This window comes from Erinaceus europaeus, chromosome 4 (assembly GCF_950295315.1).
Source record: "Erinaceus europaeus chromosome 4, mEriEur2.1, whole genome shotgun sequence".
NCBI classification, from domain to species: Eukaryota; Metazoa; Chordata; class Mammalia; order Eulipotyphla; family Erinaceidae; genus Erinaceus; species Erinaceus europaeus.
Genome location: NC_080165.1, coordinates 86,561,474 through 86,583,668, shown reverse-complemented (window position 1 = coordinate 86,583,668; position 22,195 = coordinate 86,561,474). Strand labels below are relative to the sequence as shown.

Below are 22,195 nucleotides of genomic sequence, written 5' to 3'. Positions count from 1 at the left end.
CATGTTTGCTTTATATGTGCTCCATATTTCTACCTACTCATGGACAAATGATAGATAAAAGAGTCTACAACCCGGGAGTCAGGTGGTAGGTAGTACAGTGGGTTGAGCGCAAGTGACGCAAAGCACAAGGACTGACGTAAGGATCCTGGTTTGAGCCCCCAGATCCCCACCTGCAAGGGAGTTGCTTGATAGGCAGTGAAGCAGGTCTGCAGGTGTCTATCTTTCTCTCCCCCTCTGTCTTCCCCTCCTCTCTCCTATTTCTCTCTGTCCTATCCAACAACAAAGACATCAATAACAATAATAATAGCCACAACAATGATAAAACAAGGGCAACAAAAGGAGAAAAGAAGATTAAAAATAGAGTATACAACCCCAAAAGTTCCATTCTTTCCCCCAAGCCCACATCTCAAAGAGACATAAGCATATTTCCAAAGCTTATTATCAAAGAATACCAACCTAACATACCCCAAAACAAAGTTAAATAAAAGAGGGATAAGAAAAGTACATTAAAATTTTTTATTATCTTTATTTATTGGACAGAGACAGCCAGAATCATGAGAGAAGGGGGAGACAGAGAGGGAGAGAAACTGAGAGACTCATGGAGCACTGATTCACCATTGTAGGTAGGAACTAGGAGACCGAACCCAGGTCCTTGAGCACTGGAACGTGTACTCAACCAGGTGCAAAAAGTATACTTTATAAAGCTACTGCACTTTACACTCTTATCACAAATAGCCATGAAACAGTTATACAAAGATATGGCATGAATTAATGGCACTCTTACCTCTGTACCAACTGATCTGCCTGGTAGTATTTTCCATCAATAAGAATCTGAACATCAATTACATGCTGGCGCAAAAGGTTCTCACACTCAAGTATATACCCAGCAATTTCTGCTTCATTCTGAAACTGTACCCCAGATTCTAATCTTTTAGAATCCTGTAGTTAAAATAAAAGGTCAATATTAATTGTGTAAAATAAAATTTTAAAGTACCTATATAGGAAATTGTTTACTTCAGAATAGAATGCTACCAGGGATTTTGTTCTTTCCCCTTTTGGTAGTTTCCCTTTGCTCACTGCCTCCCAAGGAAGGAAATAATGATTATAACCTTGAAGAAATTTTATGTTCTAATACTTGATAACCAGACAACAAATAACCAGATATAGCCCAAATTTTTAAAATTATTTTAGTCCATCTGAACATATACACCCCTCTATCACAATACCAACAGCCCTTTAAATTAACTTACAGATTGGAGTGCATTTCGAGCAAGAATCAATTTATCTTCACAGATGACACTGTCCCTCTGAACCCTGTTAGCAATTTGCTGCAACATTTCCAACCTAAAAGAAAGGAAAAATAAAATAATCAAGTCTCTTTCTTTGAAGTCACAGAGTTCTGCATACCTAAAAAATGCTGCCCATCAAAAGTACAAAACAATTCACAACTTAATACCTGTGTCCATCGATGGATTCACTGCCAAAACTAATACAGGAGTTGATCAGTGTTGGACAATTAACTGAGAGAAAATTTTCATTTGAATCAAGACTGGTTCGAGTGCTAGTTGTGTTGCTGAACACAGAATCACTGCTGTGGTAACTATAACTGCTACTATGCATTTTTTAAATCCTGAAATGATATTTTCTTTGACCATTAAAAGTAGACTCCAAAGTAGATTTCCAAAAAACCTGTCTTCTGACCATGGAAAGCAGCAGCTGAATGTTACACTTTTCATGGCTCCTTAAATATGCTCCAACATGCATATTCAGCATGCAGTATTATACTGATAACTATTCAAAAGAATCTTGCCTAAAGTCATGTGTTTGCTAGCTGAGGTTTGCCTTTTGTAGTCTGCATTAAAATCCTACAAGTACAGACAAGGCAGGCCTATCGGGGCGTCACCAAAAAAGATTTGCCAAATATTTTAACGAGGAGTCATTAAATCATAACCACTTAAAAAACAACTTAGAAGACTCCCTGGCCCACAGGAACAATTAGTAAAAAATACCAATAATTATTTAAGAGTACAAATTTATTCAGTTATGGCCTGATTTTTATAAAGGTCCATGTCTGCACTGAATAGCACAAAGATAAAAGCTGGCACTTGTGAGGGTAAACACGTGAGTTTGATGAAAAGTTAATTTCCATTTGAACCACCATGTCACTTGTTTAGTAGGTTAAATTAACTCTAGAAAATTATCAACTGACCTTTCTTTGTATGTCATGTTTTCAGTGATATTACTTCTAATTTCTACCATAATTAATATATATTTTTAAACTAAAAGTGGCGAGTAAAATATAAATGCAATGCTTGTAAATTTAACTTGTCTATGCTTGCCTTTTTCTATAGGAGTTACATGGCAAAAGAACAGTGGCTCTGTTTCATTTGTCTTTTGCATACTCCCATGTCACACAGCTATTATTTCTAATTCATAAAATATGCCAAAAAGCTTGTTGTATCAAGAAAAATGAAGGCATGTTTCCAGCTAAGCTCCTAAGTATCTTCCAAACTCCATCATTACAAAGTCAAACTGTTGCTTCATCATACTAAAGGCAAATATTTTTCTTTACAGAAGGGAAGAAAGGAGAAATCTGAGTGTCACACAGAAAAAGACAAAATAATAATAGCTGCATCTATCATTTATTAAACAATTATTATGTAAGGAAATTAACTCATCTTTTGCATATATTACTTCATTCCCTACTTATATTCACTAACTATGATAGGTACTACTACATCCTATTTAAAAATGAGGAAATCGAGTCTTAAAGCAGTTAAAAGAGGTTAAAGAATTTGTCTAACATTATGTTTGTAACTTGAGCTAATAATCTATTAAAGCTTAAAATTGTGCACCATTCACCACTATATTCTCTCACCGACATTAATTAATGTCAGCTACTAACTCCAAAATTGAAAAATCTATTCCATATGCTTTCTCTGGAATATTTCTCCATTATTGTAAGTACTAAGTATTTCATTTTAATCACCTAGAATTATCACCTCCATAATGGTCCAAATATTTTAAACTTGTTGAGTTCTTAAGACTCAATTAAATAAACATAACATTATGTTAATTTAATTAAGGTCTGTCAAGTTAGAGTTGCTCTTACCATTTCAACAAATATGTCAACAATGTTGAAGTCAAATGGTTCACTGAGAATATGATTATACTATACAAACTATGTATAGTAGGCATCATGTTAGGCATTGACAACACAATGGACAGCAAAAAAAAGGGTGTATCTTCATATTCTTGGGAATAAGCAGGCCTTCATCAATCAGAGGTGAAAATATAAAATTTCAACTAAGGGGGCTGAGAGGTAGCACTTGGTAGAGTGCATAAGTTACAATGTACAAGAACCCATGTTTTAGCCCTCAGTTCCCACCTTCAGGGGTTAAATTGGGGTAGGGATTTCACTAGTGGTGGAACAGTGCTACAGGTGACTCCTCCTCTATGCCTCTATTTTCTCTCTCTCTCTCTCTCTCTCTCTCTCTCTCTCTCTCTGTCACTGTCTACTAGAAACAGAAAGAAAAAGAAAAGACTGTGGGAAGACTGGCAAAACAGCTCACTTGAATAGTGTGCTGCTTTGCCATGTGCACAATCCAGTTTCAAACCGGAATCCCACTGCATTGAAGGAAGCTTTGGCGATGTGGTCTCTTATTCTCTTTTGCTGACTCTCTGCCTTCTTTATCTACAAATAAAATATCACTGGAAGTGGTACAGTGGTGCAGTCACTAAGCCCCTGAGGTAATCCTAGTAGAAAGAGACAGAGAGGGGGTTGGGCGGTGGAGCAGCAGGTTAAGTGCACATGGCACGAAGCGCAAGGACCAGCAAAAGAATCCTGGTTCGCCCCCGGCTTCCCACCTGGGGGTGGGGGGGCTGAAGCAGGTCTGCAAGTGTCTGTCTTTCTCTCCCCCTGTCTTGATTTCTCTCTGTCCTATCCAACAACAACAGCAATGACAACAATAAGAAGAATGACAACAAGGGCAACAAAATGGGCAAAATGTCAGTGGATTCATAGTGCAAGCACCAAGCCCCAGCAATAACCCTGGAGGCAAAAAAAATAAAGAAAAGAAAGAGACAGAGAGATAGAGAGACAGAGAGAGAAATACAACAGATAAGTTCTACAAAGGAATAATGTATAGGTATAATGTAAAGGAATATATGCAAAGGTGACTTATAATCAAGACATCTGAACTGCCTGGACACTATGGCAAGTCTTTTGAGAAAGCAACAGTAGAACCAAGATATGAGACTGATTAGGAGTAAAGAGATACTGGGAAGCTGAAACAAAGCTCTATGTCAAAGAGACAGTGTGAGCATCCTATGTATGGTAGAGGGTGAAGCCTTAGCACATCAGAGCTCCCAAGACACAGCTTGAGTGTGGCTATACTGCAGAGTGCAAGAAGGCTGTGCTGTGAGAATGCTTGAGGGGACTGTCTGATAGCACTGAACTTACACTGTAAGGTTCACTCCCTAGGGAGCACTCAACTAGTAAGGAAGGGAAATTTTCATTTCCATCTATCATGAATCAGGCTGTAAGAGAAATACTGCAATGGAGACAAGTTCATCCAAAATATATCTCTTGAGACTAGGTAGCATTATCCTGAGAGCAACTAAGATGATTTCATAGACTACATATAGAAATGTGATTGTTTTCTTTTCTTGTTTATTTCATACCAAAGCACTGCTCAGGTACAATTTATGGTGATGCCTGGGATGGAACATGGACTCTCAGAACCTAAGGCATAAGAGTCTTCAGCATAACCATTATGCTTTCTTCCCAGTCCTGCTTTACGAGTGTTTTCTAGATACCATCTCATCCTCCAGTAAATGTAGGTAGATCTGACTCTGATTTCAGTTGCCACATGAAAGCAAAGTCATATCCAAAAACATAACAAGAAGTAGAATAAGCTCACTGTTGATCCATATATGTACGTACAAACCCAGGCCCAGGTCAGCCAGCTTGAGAAATTCTCATGGGTAATTTTGATTCACTTTTAAAATTTTAACCTCCTTGTTAAATGAGACTCATACTACAGCCCTGCCTATCAGGTCCTTTAAGAGGCATTACATCACTGATTTATTCCTGAAGTCTCTTGAAAGACTTTTTAGATACAAAAATGGAGGATCTGAAAGACAAAATGGTTTATCACATGTACAAATAAACAGAAAAAGTAAATGTTGGTCCAATGTTTGCCTGGCTCCAAAATGTCTCTGACCTACCTTTCAACTTCTGGCCGAAGTGCCTTCTCCCTCTCAAGCATGGCGATAATAAGTTTTCCCCACTCTTTTTCAATGTCATTTGGATGATAACCTTGAAGGAGTTTGATGCGTCCAAATTCTATCCAAATCTGAAGAAAACAAACAAAAATAATGTGAGGTACAAATGTGTGTGTGTGAGAGAGAGAGAGAAAGAGAGAAGAAAATATCATCCTCGACAATATAAAGGAAATTTCTACTTACCTCTAATAATTTATAAAGACGTTTAATTTTTGATTTTTCTGTCTCCTTTGATGGAATTTCTGTTTCTTTAAAATGTAAATACTGACTATAAAGTGCCTAAAATGAAAGGGGAAATAAATTAAGTGCCAAACTTCAAAAACCTGTTTTTATTATTGCATGATGTTACCCCTTCAAATACTATTTACAGTGTCACCTGCATTCAGTGGAATTCCATTAAAAAAGAGTGGCTAAAAAAAAAAAACAAAAAAAGGGAGTCAGGCTGTAGCGCAGCGGGTTAAGCGCAGGTGGCGCAAAGCACAAGGACTGGCATAAGGATCCCGGTTCAAACCCCGGCTACCCACCTGCAGGGAAGTCGCTTCACAGGTGGTGAAGCAGGTCTGCAGGTGTCTATCTTTCTCTCCTCCTCTCTGTCTTCCCCTCCTCTCTCCATTTCTCTCTGTCCTATCCAACAACGACAACAACAATAATAACTACAACAATAAAACAACAAGAGCAACAAAAGGGAATAAAAAAAAAAACCCTGTGGTATATATACATTGTGGAATACTACTCAGCTGTTAAAAATGATAAAGTTGTCTCCTTTGCATCATCTTGGATGGAGCTAGAAGACATCATTTTCTGCACTGCAAAGCATTAACTCCCTCAATAAAAATAAACAAAATATACAGCATGTTACTATATAAAAATAAATAAATGAATAAAATCTCATTAAATTAAGGTAACCTCTACCAAAAAAAAGTGACACTCAAGGACATTATCAATACTCATCTAGTCTGTGATCAGGTAATATGAGATGAGGGTTTTACTGATATTAACTTGGATTCAACATATGAACTTTGGAAGAGATTACTATGCTTCTGCTACAAATCTTTCATTATGCAAACAAAAAAGGAATTCCACTAAAGATATGTGTGAGCAGAGTTACATAGAATAATAGTTATGCAAAAAGACACTCATGCCTGAGGCTCTGAAGTCCCATGTCCAATCCCCTGTACCACCCTAAGCCAGAGTTGAGCAGTGTTCTGGTAAAAATAAATAAATAAATAAAATAAATATATGTATAGTACAGGGCTGACAAGCTATCTCAGCTGATAGTATACCTGCTTTGTCATGTAGGACCCAGGTTTGACCCTGTGCCCCCTCCACTCCGTAAATGGAAGAAGCTTCAGTATCATGGTCTCTTTTCTTCCTCACTCCCTCTGTCTCTCTATCTAAAAACATTGACTTGCAATGGTAAAACCCTAATGATGGCCCCTTCCCACAATCCCAGTAAACGGTACTTTCCAAATGTCATACTAGCTTTTGATATCTGGAAAAATGATTTGATGTAATCCCCATAGGAAAAAGAGGATATTCTCTTTTATTTCATCCATTTTTAAAAACAGAAACCTTACCAGATAGGTAGGGTTCAAATCTGATTTCCTAGCCCCCTGACCATATTAAACAGATCTTTTTAGTATAAAAAATTTAGGTGTTACCGATTCCTGCTATCTTACTGATTAGTATACAACTACTAATTTGGGGATCTCATATGTATAATTTAATTATCAGTCTATTGAAAAGAACCTTCATAAAAATGATGTGCATAAAATGTCTCTACATTTAGTACATAGTAATTATTTCATCATAATTCTTTTAAAACAAATTCCTACAAAGCTTTAGGCAGACAAATTTCTCAGGGTTTCTATACAATGTTTTCCTGGGTGACTACATGTACCACTGTCACAGTGGTGAAATGTTCTCATGATAACCCCTATCTCATCTATGTGAGAGGCTCCAAACAATTCTCATGAACCAAAAACAATTCAGCAATCAGTTCTAGAGACTCAAATTAAACCTTAAAACTCTCAGCAATTCAAAAGTAAGTGAATGGGAATATAAGTTTGGGAATATAAGTATGGGAATATAAGTTTCCTCCAGCTATGTATCGTTCTTATTATTCTTTAATTATTCATGTTTATTTCTATAGTCTCTGTATTATAGGAGGGTAAATTAAAATTCTGTCAACTTATTAGTGGTGTGCCAGGAGCATTTTTACTTAAATTTCATATCATGAATCTATTAGAACATTATTAAAAGTTTAATAATCAACTCATTCCAACTTGTCTTTTGGCAGTGTCAGGGTATTGTGCATACATGACTTCACTGATACGGGCGACTTTTTCATTCAGATAGAGACACAACAGCACCAGACTGTCTTCCAATGGCAGAGCACCTCCAATGCCAGGGCTTGACCCCGGATCACACGCATATCAAGGTATCTGCCCTGTCCAGTGAGCTATTTCGCTGGTTTTTAACTTATCTTCTATAGTTCCACACACCTTTAGTTCTACAGGATTATTAGGAAATGTCCTCTCAGACATTGTAGTCACATGATGTCTAATCCACTGGATGAGGTAGTTCACCATATTCTGATATTCAATCCATTTGACTTCAACATCCTAGAGTAATGACATGACATTAAAAGTTAATTTCTACAAATGAAACATCTTTATCTATGACAATTTGGTATAAGGTCATGACATAAATTTTCAAGCCTTTAAGTCTGACGGAGAACGCCAGTTAAACGGTTTCTTATTTTCCAGTAAGTCCCAAGACTTCCCACATAAACAACTTTAAAAAAAAAAATCCTACTACCAACTTTTGCCCGATATAGCTAGCCTAATGAGAACAAATTCTGATCACAGATAGTGGCTACATCAAAAACTGAGTCAAGCAGGTTTCTAAAGTTACATCCAAACACAACAGGAAAAAAACTCCACAGCATGGAATGTTTGCCAAGTGCTCAAGTAGGAGGAGTAATAGCTTGTATATGCTAGGTTAGTAGCCACCCCTGCTGATCTTTGCAGGTCCAAGTCAGATAGATATCTGAGACTCAAATGTGTAAAAGAAAAAAAAATAAATATAACTAGATCAGGAGCCTGGCGGTAGCACAGTGGGTTAAGCGCATGTGGCACCAAGCACAAGGACTGGTGTAAGGATCCCTGTTCGAGCCCCCGGCCCCCCACCTGCAGGGGAGTCGCTTCACAGGTGGTGAAGCAGGTCTGCAGGTGTCTATCTTTCTCTCCCCCTCTCTGTCTTCCCCTTCTCTCTCCATTTCTCTCTGTCCTATCCAACAATGACAACATCAGTAACAACAATAACTACAACAATAAAAAGGGTAACAAAAGGGAAAATTAATTAATTAATTAAACTAGATCATAGAGGAAACTACAGGAAATGTATATGGTGGGATAACTAAAGTACTCCTTAAGCAAATTGTTTTAATATGGAAGAAACTAGTTGGTTGCCATCTGCCATGATCACTTAGACATGTAACGAGTGCTTATTAGTTCAAAGTAGTGTGTGAAATGTTGCAATAGAAATATAATACCTTTAATATACTAGGGGCAGGGAGGTGGTTCAGAGGATGAGAGCCTGTTTTGCATATGAGAGGCTCTGGGTTCAATTCTCAGCAAAATATATGCTGGAGAAATACTCCAATATGTCTCTCTTTTGTTTTGCCTAAATAAACTAATAAGCTGGACAAAAACGGCTCACCTGAACGGTGCACCTGCTTTGTCATGCACACAACCCAGGTTCTAGCTCAGCCCCTCCTACACTGGAAAAAAGTTTCAGTATTGAGATATCTCTCTCCCTCTCTCTCTGAAAAAAAAGTCAGTTAAAGATAGTAAGTAAGCAAAGTAATTCGTGTGGATAGAATGCTGCTTTGATGTGTGTATTATTACCAAGGTTAGAGCCTGGTCCCCAGAACACTGAAGAAAGCTTCAGTGCTATGATTCTTTTTTAAAAATTATTTTATTATTTTTAAAATACATCATTCATGTATTTTGGGTAGAGAAAGACAGAAGTGAGAGGGAAAGGGATGGAGGGAAAGAAAGAGAGAGGCCTGCAGCACTGCTATACTTCTTGTAAAGCTTCCAGCCTACAGGTGGAGCCGGAGGACTTGAGCCTGGGTCCTTGTACACTGGAATGTGTACATTTAACCAGCTGCACCATCACATGACTCCCAGTGCTATGTTTCTTTCCCTCTATCTCTTTGCCTCTCTATCTCGATGGGGGTGAGGGAAGCATAGGTAGCATAAAATTATTATCAAAGAGGTATTTTCCAGAATGAAAAGCAAGAAAGATTCACAATATATACAGCTATACAAACTAATTAAGTGAAACAGTAGCATGTGCTAGAAGCTGAGATAAGAATCAAAAAAAAGTGTAAAGTGCCTCAAAACAATCACTAAAGGTTTCTTGGCAGAGGTAGCATCTGAGCAGTTCTGTAATGAATGATATGTAAATAATTGTGGGATGCAAGAGGAGTAGAGGGAGTCGGGCTGTAGCACAGCGAGTTAAGCGCAGGTGGCGCTAAGCTCAAGGACCGGCATTGAGGATCCCGGTTCTAGCCCATGGCTCCCCACCTGCAGGGGAGTCGCTTCACAGGTGGTGAAGCAGGTCTGCAGGTGTCTTTCTCTCCCCCTCTCTATCTTCCCCTCCTCTCTCCATTTCTCTCTGTTCTATCCAACAACAACGACATCAGTAATAACTACAACAATAAAACAACAAGGGCAACAAAAGGGAATAAATAAATAAAATAAAACAAATTAAAAGAAAAAAAAAGAAAAGAAAAGAAATATAATAAAAAAAAAAAAAGAGGAGTAGATAAAAGAGTGGAAAGTTCCAGGAGAGTAAAGACCCTGAAGTAAAAATGTCCCAGTTACCAGCAAACAGTTTGTATAGAGAAATCTAGTTGGGGAGAGGTATGTCAGCAGAATTAATAAATGCAGAGTTTCAAATGTCAGAATAATATATATATATATATATATATATATATATATATATACATATTAGTAGTATTATGTCAGAATTAATAAATGCAGAATTTCAAATGTCAGAAATACACACACACACACACACATATATATATAAATAATATCAAAGTTTAACAAAGGCTTCACCTACATGGCTCTTAATGTATTCTATTTTCAAAAATCAGCTTATGGGGGGAAGGGAGCACCAATCTCTTTTCTCTCTTCCCCTCCCTCTCTTCCTTCCTTCCTTCCTTTTCAATTCCAGGGTTATCGCTGGCTCTCAGTATCTGCATAATGAATCCACTACTCTCCTCTCAGGTGGCTATTTCCCACCACCTCACCCTCCTTTTTTTTTTCCTTTTATTTGACAGGACAGACAGAAAAAGAGTGGGGTAGGGGGAAATCAAGACAGAAAGAGAAAGAGAGATACTTGAGGTACGTTTTCACTGCTTGTGAAATGTCCCTCTTGTCTGCCTCACCTTTCAAGGCCCCAGCCTCTGTACATAGCAGCATGTGCACTCTACTGGTTGTGTCATTGTCTGAGCCCTTTATCTTTCTTTCAGTCTCTGAAACAGAATAAGACATAGAAGGAGAGACACCACAGCCTGCTCCATTACTTCTGACGTCTTCCCTGTGCTCTCATGGAGTCGGGATACTCAAATATGGGTCCTGGACCATAAGGTGTGTGTTCTTCTAGGCAGACTATTTGCTTCTCTTTCTAGATTAAACTCAACCTTACAAATCTTATGTGGCCACTTAATGCTTTCAAGCTAATCTGGCAACTGTGTATAGGGATAATAAGGAAGAAAAAATAATGGAGATGAAAAATAATAATAAACTATCAACTCAGTTGTAGTACTCCATGTAAAATGGTAGAGGTAGTGAGAAGATAAAGCTAGATATGAGGGCTGGGTGGTAGCACACCTGGTTGAGCACTCGTTATAGTGCGCAAGTACCCGGGTTCAAGACCCTGGTCCCCACCTGCAGTGGGAAAGCTTCACAAGTGTTATATCAGTGCTGCAGGTGTCTCTCTGTCTCCCCTCTCTATCTCCCCCTTCCTTTCAATTTCTGGCTGTTTCTATCAAATAAATAAAGATTTAAAAAAACTAGCTATGACCAGAACACTGTGAATTGTTGAAAAGTATTAAAGGAGAAGACAATTATGTGAACAAGTTACTCAGGGATCTAAAGAGGACAAGATCACAGAGTAAAAGAATAAGCAGAAGATAATTGAAATAAGTGTAGTAACAACAGATACAGAGATGAAGAAAACAGAAAGGCTGATCAATGCTTTTGTCATTCTCTCTATATATTCTTTCTATGATTCTTTAATTGAAAAAAATTTTAAATGACTGAAAAAAATATAATAAAATTCCAGTTGTAGTATTAAAAAATAAAATTTAAAATAATAAATATAAAATATTGTAAACATATAATTATAAAATGCATGAAAAAACTTATTCAACTAGTTATTAATGAATCAACTGCTTCTAGTAAAGAAAAATCAGTACTCACATTTGCAGCAATGCCTTCACCACCTTCTGGTACTTTGGGAAATGCATCATAGAGAGATGACACATAAGTTATTACTGATTTTTCATCAGGTGAGGAGACATCAACATCTAAAAGTAGCAATACAAAATATTTCAAAATATTGATAATTACTTTTGATCAGAATTTCATGTCAGTCTACATATAGGTAAGAAAACAGCTCTCGGGGGCTGGGTAATGGGACACCCAGTTACGCAAAACATAGTTCAAAGTGCAAAGATGAAATTAATTGTATGTCTTGAAGTTTTTCAAAACACAAACTGAATCTTTTCAATATATAGGCTGTGCAATTGATATGCAGACTCTCTCAAAAGCCTAGACCAAGTAGATCAAAAGCAACCAATAGCACAGCTATATACAAGATACTGGGTACTGTACAGCAAACCCTAACAAAAGGACTTTTCAAAGTTAACCCAATTACCAAGATGATAACATTAACTATCGATTGTCTTTTTGAGCCCTAAGACAGCAGGAACCTCACATCTCCACTATAGAGCCTCTACTTCCCCCAGTCCTGGAACCATTGGATAGGGCCCACTTTCCCGTACGCCTCTCCCAATCCATATCAAATAATATTGCATCTGCCGATCACAACCTAACCAATACAACGATTGCCACCTCAACATGCTTCAGAGCTCAGACTGTGTCCTGAGACTTCACGTGTGGAATGACAACCCTTCAGCTTCATTACTTGGGTGAGACCTTTCCTTTCATAGTATACTCTAATTCCATCTCAGGTGGTTCACTCTCTAACAAAGTCCCAAAACCTAGATATACACCAGTTGCTGTGAGAGAGAGCAGATGTTCACACGTATCCGTAAACTACTACAAAATATATACCTGAAAGCAGAAGTACACTAGAGTTTGCAGTGAGTACCTCCCTAACACTTCCTCTCCACTATTCCAAGCTTTGGGTCCATGATTGCTCAACAATTTGTTTGGCTTCGTATGTTAACTCTCTTTTCAATCACCAGGTTCCAGATGTCATCAGGATGCCCGCCAGGCTTCCCTAGACTGAAGACCCCACCAATGTGTCCTGGAGCTCCGCTTCCCCAGAGACCCACCCTACTAGGGAAAGAGAGAGGCAGACTGGGAGTATGGACCGACCAGTCAACGCCCATGTTCAGCGGGGAAGCAATTACAGAAGCCAGACCTTCTACCTTCTGCAACCCTCAAGGACCCTGGGTCCATGCTCCCAGAGGGATAGAGAATGGGAAAGCTATCAGGGGAGGGGTGGAATATGGAGATTGGGATGGTGGGAACTGTGTGGAATTGTACCCCTCCTACCCTACCTATGGTTTTGTTAATTAATCCTTTCTTAAATAAAAAAGAAAAAAAAAAAAACCGAAGTGCAAAGATTAGCACCAGGATCCAGATTTGAACCTCTAGCTTTCCACCTGCAGTGGGGACACTTCACAAGCAGTAAAGAAAATCTGCAGGTGTCTATCTCTCTCTCCTTCTCCTCTCTAATTTCTCTCTATCCAATAAAATGGAAAAAATGGCCACCAGGAGTGGTGGATTCATAGTGCTGGCACCTAGCCCCACGAATAACACTGGAGGCAAAAAGAAAAAAAAGGGGGAGAAGTAGGAGAAGGAGGAGGAGGAGGTGAAGAAGAAGAACAACAACAACAACAACAACAACAACTCACCTTCAGGATCTAGAAGTCTTATAACACCAATTTTTTCTGCTACATAAAAAGCATGCTCTAAATTTGCAAGGTTGCTTTGAACAGCAACGGTATTCATGTCTATCAGGTCCGGCCTAGGGAAAAAAAAATTGACTTTAATCATTAAGTTTTCTCCTATGACAATACAACATTATAGCTACATGTTTATATATGTATACATATTAACTGCTTCAAGTATTGACTAGGTCTAAGCTGAACTATAGAAATTGTCATCAAATGGATAGCAATGCTTACTTCTTTTAGGAACTACTATGTTAAAAGTAAATGCAGCAAGAAAAAAAAATTAAAAGGCAATTGAGTGGACATAATTTCCAAGAAAGTCTGCATATTCCTCATAATCAAAGTACCTATCCTATTCAACCGATCTAAGCTTTGCTACTCCTACAATATCCACCTGCCATCCCCTCAATGTTTCTTCCCAAACACAATAGCTTAGATTCAAAATTCAATGTTACCACCATGACATGCCCATCCAGGATACCCCTTCCTGTAACTTATCTTCTACAATCCTACTTATCTTCGTGGAGCAGACAGAAAGCTCCACCTCTACTGTAGAGCCCTCATCAATCTTCCCAACCCCATTTTTCTTTTTATAGTCCCTGAACTTTTTTTTTTCCCCTCGAGGTTTATCACTAGGGCTTGGTGCCTGCACTATGAGTCCACTGCTCCCAGTGGCCTTTTTTTTTTTCTTTCCATTTTTGTGTTGTTTTTGAATAAGGCAGAGAGAAATTGAAAGAGGAGGGGTAGACAGAGGGGGAGAAAAGGACAGACACCTGCAGACTTGCTCTACTGCTTGTGAAGTGACCACCCTGAAGGTGGGGAGCTGGTGTATTGAACCAGGACCCTTGCATGGGTCCTATGTGCACTTAAGCTGGTGTGCCACCACCCTGCCTTCTCCCTGAACTTTTTATACTCCTGACACAATCTAGATGGCACATGGAATAACTGTACACTTCCTTGCCTAATTAATTCACTGTTTAATGGGCAGGCACATCTTTCCCAGTGCTCAGCTCTAAGATAGTCAGAGCCATGGATGAATAAACTTTTGTACTCTATCCATCTCTTGAGATAAAGAGTGGCATATACTTCGTAGACTCAATAAGTGTCTACACGTGGGTTGCTACATGTGGTAGCAATTTGAATCATAAATGAATAAATAAGCTATGATTAGTTCTCTCCAAGAAAGCACTGTTTGCTATCTTTTCTGTTTTTCTTTTTCACATGCTAGATCTTCACATCTTTTTATTTTGAGAGACTTAAATGGTACTCTGCAGCATGAAGATATTTAGAAGTTAGTCTCATCTAAATAAGACATGGAGAAGTTTCCCAAATTTAGTTGTGTAGCAGTTAATGATGGGGTTCTGTCTCAGAAATGAGTTGTTAGATGACTTCATCACTTTGCAAATATTCTAGAGTATAATTATACAAGCCTACATGATATAGTCTGTTATATACCTAGGCTATATGCTTTAGCTTATTGGGACCACCAATCATATATTAAGACTGTCATTAACCAAACTGTTGTTAAGCAAGGCAAGTCTGTATTCTTTACATTAAAAGTGGTAAAATGTGGCAGTTGGAAACTTAACTCAAGGCTACAAGCAAGTTAGTAAACTTTTATCTCAAAAGCTAAGCATTAAAAAAATTCAGAAACAAGTATAGAAATTATTAATCTTTCCAAAAGAGTGGTCCCCACCCTCCAAAATCACTAGGAACCTGTTTATCAACCTGTAAGGAACTGATCAAAATAATCACTTGGGGAACTGCAATAAAGAACAGGAGGGCTCAGAAGTTGTGAGAACAAAAAGCAAATCATTCTGAATATTACTTTGGAAGACTATACACATGAGAATTCTGAAAATAGATAATCAAACTTAGGAAGGTAAGCAATGATTTTTATTCTTTTTTATCTAATGAGAAAACACCCCCAAGAAATCCACTCATAGTTTTGTCACTTTGAAGTTTTCATAACTTGGAAATGAACTTACTGTCATCTACCTACCTTATCCTGAGAAACTGCTATTTTTCATATGCTACCAATATGATCAATTGAAAGTCACCCTATATTCATTATTGGAACAATAAATGCCCTGACAACAATAGAAGTAAATAACATACCTCTAAAAATAGCACATTTTGCTTACATAAAAGTACTTTAAGCAATCTGCCAACTTCAAGATTACTAAAGAGGTATGTATGACAGTCTAGACAAAAACAAATTCTAATGTTAAAAAAAAAAAGTTTTTTCCTTCCACAGAGTTTACACACTTTGGAGAAGTGAAAACCAGCTTCTCAGAGTCTGCCAAAATTTCCAACAAGAAATAGCATGTTGTTATGAGAACCCTGCCATTAGCAAAGAAAGTAAATACTAAGTAATTCCAGAGAGAATGAATAAAGTCACTGAAGAATCAAGCTTTTGACAGAGAATAAAATATAAAACTTCCTTCAGAATGACATAGTCATTCCAGCACAAAAATACTGCACAATAACTTGAGTTTGGGAAAGTTCCCGCTTTCATCATGAAATTTAACACTCTAGTGAACAAAACAACAAAATGGCTTTCCTCCATGTAAAGACAGCAAAGGGCACCTGGGGATATACCCAAAGGAAACAAAAACATCAGAGAGATCTATGTATACCTATATCCATAGCAGCATAATTTATAATTGCCAGATCTGGAAGCAACTCAGATGTCCAATGTCAGATGAATAGCTAAAAAATACTGTGTGTGTGTGTGTGTGTGTGTGTGTGTGTGTGTGTGTGTGTGTGTTTTGGAATACTATCCAGCTGAAACTGAAGTAATCTTTTTGCATTTTGGATGGAATTAAAAGACATCATGTTAAGCACACGTAGTGCAAAATGAAAGAACCAGCACAAGGATCCTGGTTCAAGCCCCCAGGTCCCCACATGCAGGTGAGTTACTTCACAAACGGTGAAGCAGGTCTGCAGGCGTTTATCTTTCTCTCCCCTATCTGTCTTCTCCTCCTCTCTCAATTTCTCTGTCTTATTCAACAAGAACAATAGCAGTAGCAGTAACAACAATAACTGCAACAACAACAACCACAATAGAAAAGATGGCTGCCAGGAGCAGTGGATTCATAGTGCAAGGCACCAAGCCCCAGCAATAACTCTAGAGGCAAAAACAAAACAAACAAACAAACAAAAAAAAAACAAACATCATGTTAAGCTGTATGAGCCAAACTGAGAAGGACAGATACTGAATGATCTCATCTATAAGCAGGACTTATTTAACAAAATTTGTTACAATTATACACTTACCATCTTTCACACTGAACTCTGAGCCTCTTGAAAAGAGTACCTATGGTCTATCTATGATCCTATCTTTAATATCTATGAATAATGCCCACATGAATACTTAAGGAAGGAAGGTAGATAGGGAGGAAGGGGAGAAAGATGGAAAAAGAGGGAGTCGGGCTGTAGCGCAGCGGGTTAAGCGCAGGTGGCGCAAAGCACAAGGACCGGCATAAGGATCCCAGTTCGAACCCCGGCTCCCCACCTGCAGGGGAGTCGCTTCACAGGCAGTGAAGCAGGTCTGCAGGTGTCTATCTTTCTCTCCTCCTCTCTGTCTTCCCCTCCTCTCTCCATTTCTCTCTGTCCTATCCAACAACGACAACAACAATAATAACTACAACAATAAAACAACAAGGGCAACAGAAGGGAATAAATAAATTAAATAAATATTTAAAAAAAAAAGATGGAAAAAGAAGGAAGGGATACGAAAGCAATGAATGAGGTTTGGTGACCAGAGGTACAATGAGTTCAAATTCCCAAAGAGATTTTTCCATACTAAATCTATTCCTTTTCTTCTTCTTTTTTTTTTTTTTTATATTTTCACTAATTTCCACAGGATCATCATCTATGAATTCTAACCAGAATCTTCAGTCCTTATCAAAATTCACATCAAAAAAGTAAAATGGCATAGCTCTCCACAGTCATCCACACTTTTTTGAGGCTTCCTAAGGGATTTTCCTGATGACAACAACTTGGAAAATAGGCATGAAGACAAACAAGAGATACATTACAAAGCTCAAAGCTTCATAAAGCATATTATTGCTGCTAGCTTCCAAATTCTCCTTCACATGCTATCACGCGCCCTCCACTTAGCGTTTGGTAAAATTACCCTTTGGGATGCCTCATAAGATAATAAAAATAACAAAAGAGCAAAAATGAATGTACACTGACACCTGATATGTGACAAGGAATGCAATGAGAGCTTTACAGTTATTATCTCACTGAATTCTCTCAATAGCCCTAATCAGTTGGCTGTTATTCTGAACTTACAGATGAGAAAACTGAAGGCCAAAGAGGTTGTATAACAGTGCTGATGAGACAACATAATGCTTACTCAAAAGACTTTCATGTCTGTGGCTATGAGGTCCCAGGATCAATCCCCAACACCACCAGAAGCCAGAGCTGAGCAATGCTCTGGTATCTTTCTCTGTGCTTTCTCTTTGTATCTTTCTCTCTGCTTCTTCTTCTTTTTTTTTTTATTTGTTAGTGGACAGAGACAGACAGAAATTGAGAGGGACAGGGGGAAGATAGAGGAAGAAAGACAGAGAGACATCTGTAGCTCTACTTTACCACTTGTGAGATCTTTCCCCCTGCAGTTAGGGATCCGTTTCTCTCTTTCATTAAAAGAATAAATAAATATAACATTTAAAATATAGCATGACTTGAGGGGGTCGGGCGGTGGCGCAGTGGGTTAAGCGCATGTGGCGCAAAGCGCAGGGACCGGCATAAGGATCCCGGTTCGAGCCCCCGGCTCCCCACCTGCAGGGGAGTCGCTTCACAGGCGGTGAAGCAGGTCTGCAGGTGTCTATCTTTCTCTCCCCTTCTCTGTCTTCCCCTCCTTTCTCCATTTCTCTCTGTCCTATCCAACAACGAATTGTGTCAACAAGGGCAATAATAATAATCACAACAAAGCTACAACAAGGGCAACAAAAGGGGGAAAAAAATGGCCTCCAGGAGCGGTGGATTCATGGTGCAGGCACGGAGCCCAGCAATAACCCTGGAGGAGGAAAAAAAATATATATATAGCATGACTTGAAAAAAAACACAATATGAAATAGTCAGGTTTTGAACCCTAGTATGTCTTAATGCAAAGCCTGAACTACTTGAGTCACTATTCTAGCATTACAAAGTAAGAACAAATTAAACAGTAAAATCAGTATGAAAATCAAGATAAAGGACAGAGAGGCCAGAAGGTAACTCACTTGGTATAGCACACAAATTAACTTAAATATAAAATCTGGATTTAGCAATTTTAAAAAATTAAGTGGAACAAAGAACTAAACAGTTTTCTAAAGAGATACACATAGTCCACAGACACTTATAATTACAGAAATGCAAATTAAAACTACACTGAGATTTCATCTCACACCTGTGAGAATGGCCTACATGAAAAAAAAAAAAAACAGGAAATAACTGGTGTTGGAAAGGCTGTGGAGAAAAAGGGACTCTACTGCTGAAGGGAATGCAAATTGGTGAAACCCCTTTAGAACACCACATGGGGAGTCCTTAAACAAAATGTAGGTACCTTATATTCTAACAATACCACAGGAATTTATCCAAAGGACACTCAGACATTAATTTTCAGGGACATATGCACCCCTGTGTTCATAGCTGCATTATTCACAAAGATCAGTAGCAACCTAACTGCCCATCAGAGAGATGACTGACTAAAGAAGTTATGGGATATATATTCTATGGAATACTACTTTGCTATCAAAAAAGGTGATAATGTTTTCTTTGGGACAAACTGGATGGAAGTGGAGATGACTATGCTTAGCAAAATAAGTAAAGAGATGAACGACAACTACCAAATAGTTACACTCATATGGAATCTAGAGAACTCACAGACATAAACTTGCAAAACAAACAAACAAACAAAGAAAAAAATAGAAACAAGCATCTTTTCTGGTGATGGACAATGGTGGTGGTTGTATAATAAAGTGACTATATTAATACCAAAGATCTGAATACTTATAAAGACTAGGCCCAAGGTATAGTTCACAGGAAGAATGAATATCTTGCCACGCACACAGCACAGGTTTGAAGTCTGACACTACATGAGAAGTACTATGACTTCAAGAAATGTTCCAGTGATGAGGTGTCTCCCTCTCTTTCTGTCTCATTCTCTCTCTTAATAATAAAGCAGTTAGAATGGTGAAACTGCGCATGAGAAAGTCCCTGATATCACAAGGGGAAAAAAGGTAAGCCCTATATTTATATTCTAACACAGTATTTAAAAACTTTCAAACAACTTAAAAGAATATATTCATACATTTGACAGCAAAGGTTATATAGAGTGGGAAAGTAACATGTTTGTGGTTCTGGTGCCTTCTTAGTTAGCCCTAACCTGCTTTCCACTAACTGTGAATACATACTTTTCTAAAATAGACCACCTCACTTCTTTCCAATATAAGATCCCTATTTTCATCTGCTCTATTTATATTTTTTGGGTTTTGTTCATCAATCATTTTATCCTGCTTTATATCCTACCACATTTCAACCACCAAGTTGCAGATGCTAAAATGATTCCACCCTGACTTCCCCGGGCAGACCACCTCACTAATGTGTCCTGGAACCTCACCTCTCCAGAGTCCTAGCCCACTAGGGAGATAGATAGAAACAGGCTGGGAGTATGGATCGACCTGCCAACATCTATGTCCAGCAGAGAAACAAATACAGAAGCCAGAAGTCCCACCTTTAGCACCTCAAAAAAGAATTTTGGTCCATATTCCTACCGGGGGGGGGGGGGGAATGATAGGGAGAAGATGAACAAAGTACTCTGAACTCCAATCTCATCAGGACCTGGCAAGAGAAGAAAAATGGAAAGACATCCAGAAGTAGTAATAGGTGCAGGTTATCTGGAAAGGAAGAGAAGATGGGACCATGAAAAAAAATGGGCATATATATACAAATATAGACAGATAGCTGTAGAAGTAATAGCTCAACCTTGGGAGAACGGCTATAGCTTCCAATGGAATGGGGATACAGAACTCTGGTGGTGGGAAAAGAGTAGAATTATCACCCTATTATCTAATAACTTATTAAATTACTAATGAAATTAAAACAAAAGAAAAAGAAAAAGAAGAAAGAAACCTAGACATGTATGCAGAGGTTGAGGAAGGGAATTTGGCTACTAACACAAGGTTTGAAGAACCTAACTGATTTATCCAAGAGCCAAGAGAGAATTTATGTGAAAGAATTTGTGAAACTAAATATAAAAAAGCAATGTGCACAAGTTATTAAGGAATCACTATTGGCATATAGGCAACATAATGAAAATGCCATCAAACACAATTAACTTGGTGTTTTGATATTCTAAGTAATTTTTTCCAGACAAAAAAAAAGTTAACCAATTCATCCATTCACTCATTATTTAATAATCATCTAATATATGCCTGGAAGTAATATGTTAAGAATATAAATATTGTGTATTGGCTTAGAGTACTAAACATAAACACAGTGTATATGGAGCATAAGAGTAAAGCAGGAGGAAACCCTGTTGTAAGAGCAGCTGGACGGGGGAAAATGTGCTGTGTCCTGGAAAAAGGAAGGAGTACAAAAAGTAGCAGCTGGGCAAAGAGCCCAGAATCAAGGGGGGAGATAGTAAAAGATGAAACTGATTGGATAGCAATGGCCAAGATAAAGCAGTCTCATGAACTTCTTAAAGGTTTAGGAACATTTTTCTAAGAACTTTGGAAAACCATTAAAATGTATTAAGAAGGATTGTAAGAGATTAAATGACCAGGTATGAGGTCTGAAGGAAATGAAATTTAAAGAGGTTATTGTGCCCCAAAGAATTCATGTAGGAGGCCATGGTGACTTGTAAAAAAAAGAATGTAAAAAGCAGAGGGAATAAATGTGCAGGTCAGGATGCATGAAGAAGGTTAGATTTATAGAACTTAGCTGTACAGCACTGGTTAGTCATAAGGGTGTAGGTATGAACAAAAATCAACACAGAATAAGGCAGAAAATTGAACAGGCAATCTTAAAAATTCCAACTTTGAAACAGGTTGTGTGAACAAGGTAGTGTGAGAAAGATAATTGCAAAGAAGCAACTAGTAGAAAAACTTCAGGGGATTTTAGCACCAGTAAAGAAAATAGACTTCCTAGCTGTTTCTCACATGAAGACCTCTAATTTCATCTGCTCTGTTACTACTTTTGAGTTCCTGTTTATTAAACAATTTGTTCTGCTTTATATCTTATCTCCTTTCAACCACCAAGTTGCAGATGCTACTAGGATTCCATCCTGGCTTCCCTGGGCAGGTGACCTCACCAGTGTATACTGGAATCTCATCTCCCAAGAGCTCTACTCCACTAAGGAAAGATAAAAGCAACCTGGGAGTATGGAATGACCAGCTAGCATCCACGTCCAGTAGAGAAGCAATTACAGAAGTCAGAACTACCACTCTCTGCATCCTATAAAGAATTTTGTTCCATACTCTCAGAGGGATAAAGAATAGGTAAGCTTCCAATGGGGGAGATGGGACACAGAACTTTGAAATTACTGTATGGAAATATACCCGTTATCTTACAATCTTGTTAATCATTATTAAATCACTGATAAATTTTTTTTAAAAAAGAACAGTAGGGGTGGGGGGACAGCATAATGATTAGGCAAAAGATTTTCATACCTGAGGCTCTGAGGTCTCAGGT

The 22,195-nt window shown here is 38.1% G+C and overlaps 1 protein-coding gene across 1 annotated transcript in view; it reads right to left on the bottom strand.

The window, feature by feature from the left end:
* Positions 1-22,195, bottom strand: part of LOC103107678 (dystonin) — a 552,693-nt gene that overhangs the window by 209,943 nt on the left and 320,555 nt on the right. Inside the window, 7 exon segments of the mRNA XM_060190003.1 lie at positions 785-939; positions 1,251-1,344; positions 5,230-5,357; positions 5,470-5,565; positions 7,791-7,910; positions 11,787-11,893; positions 13,472-13,584. Coding sequence (XP_060045986.1) covers positions 785-939; positions 1,251-1,344; positions 5,230-5,357; positions 5,470-5,565; positions 7,791-7,910; positions 11,787-11,893; positions 13,472-13,584 — 813 coding nt within the window.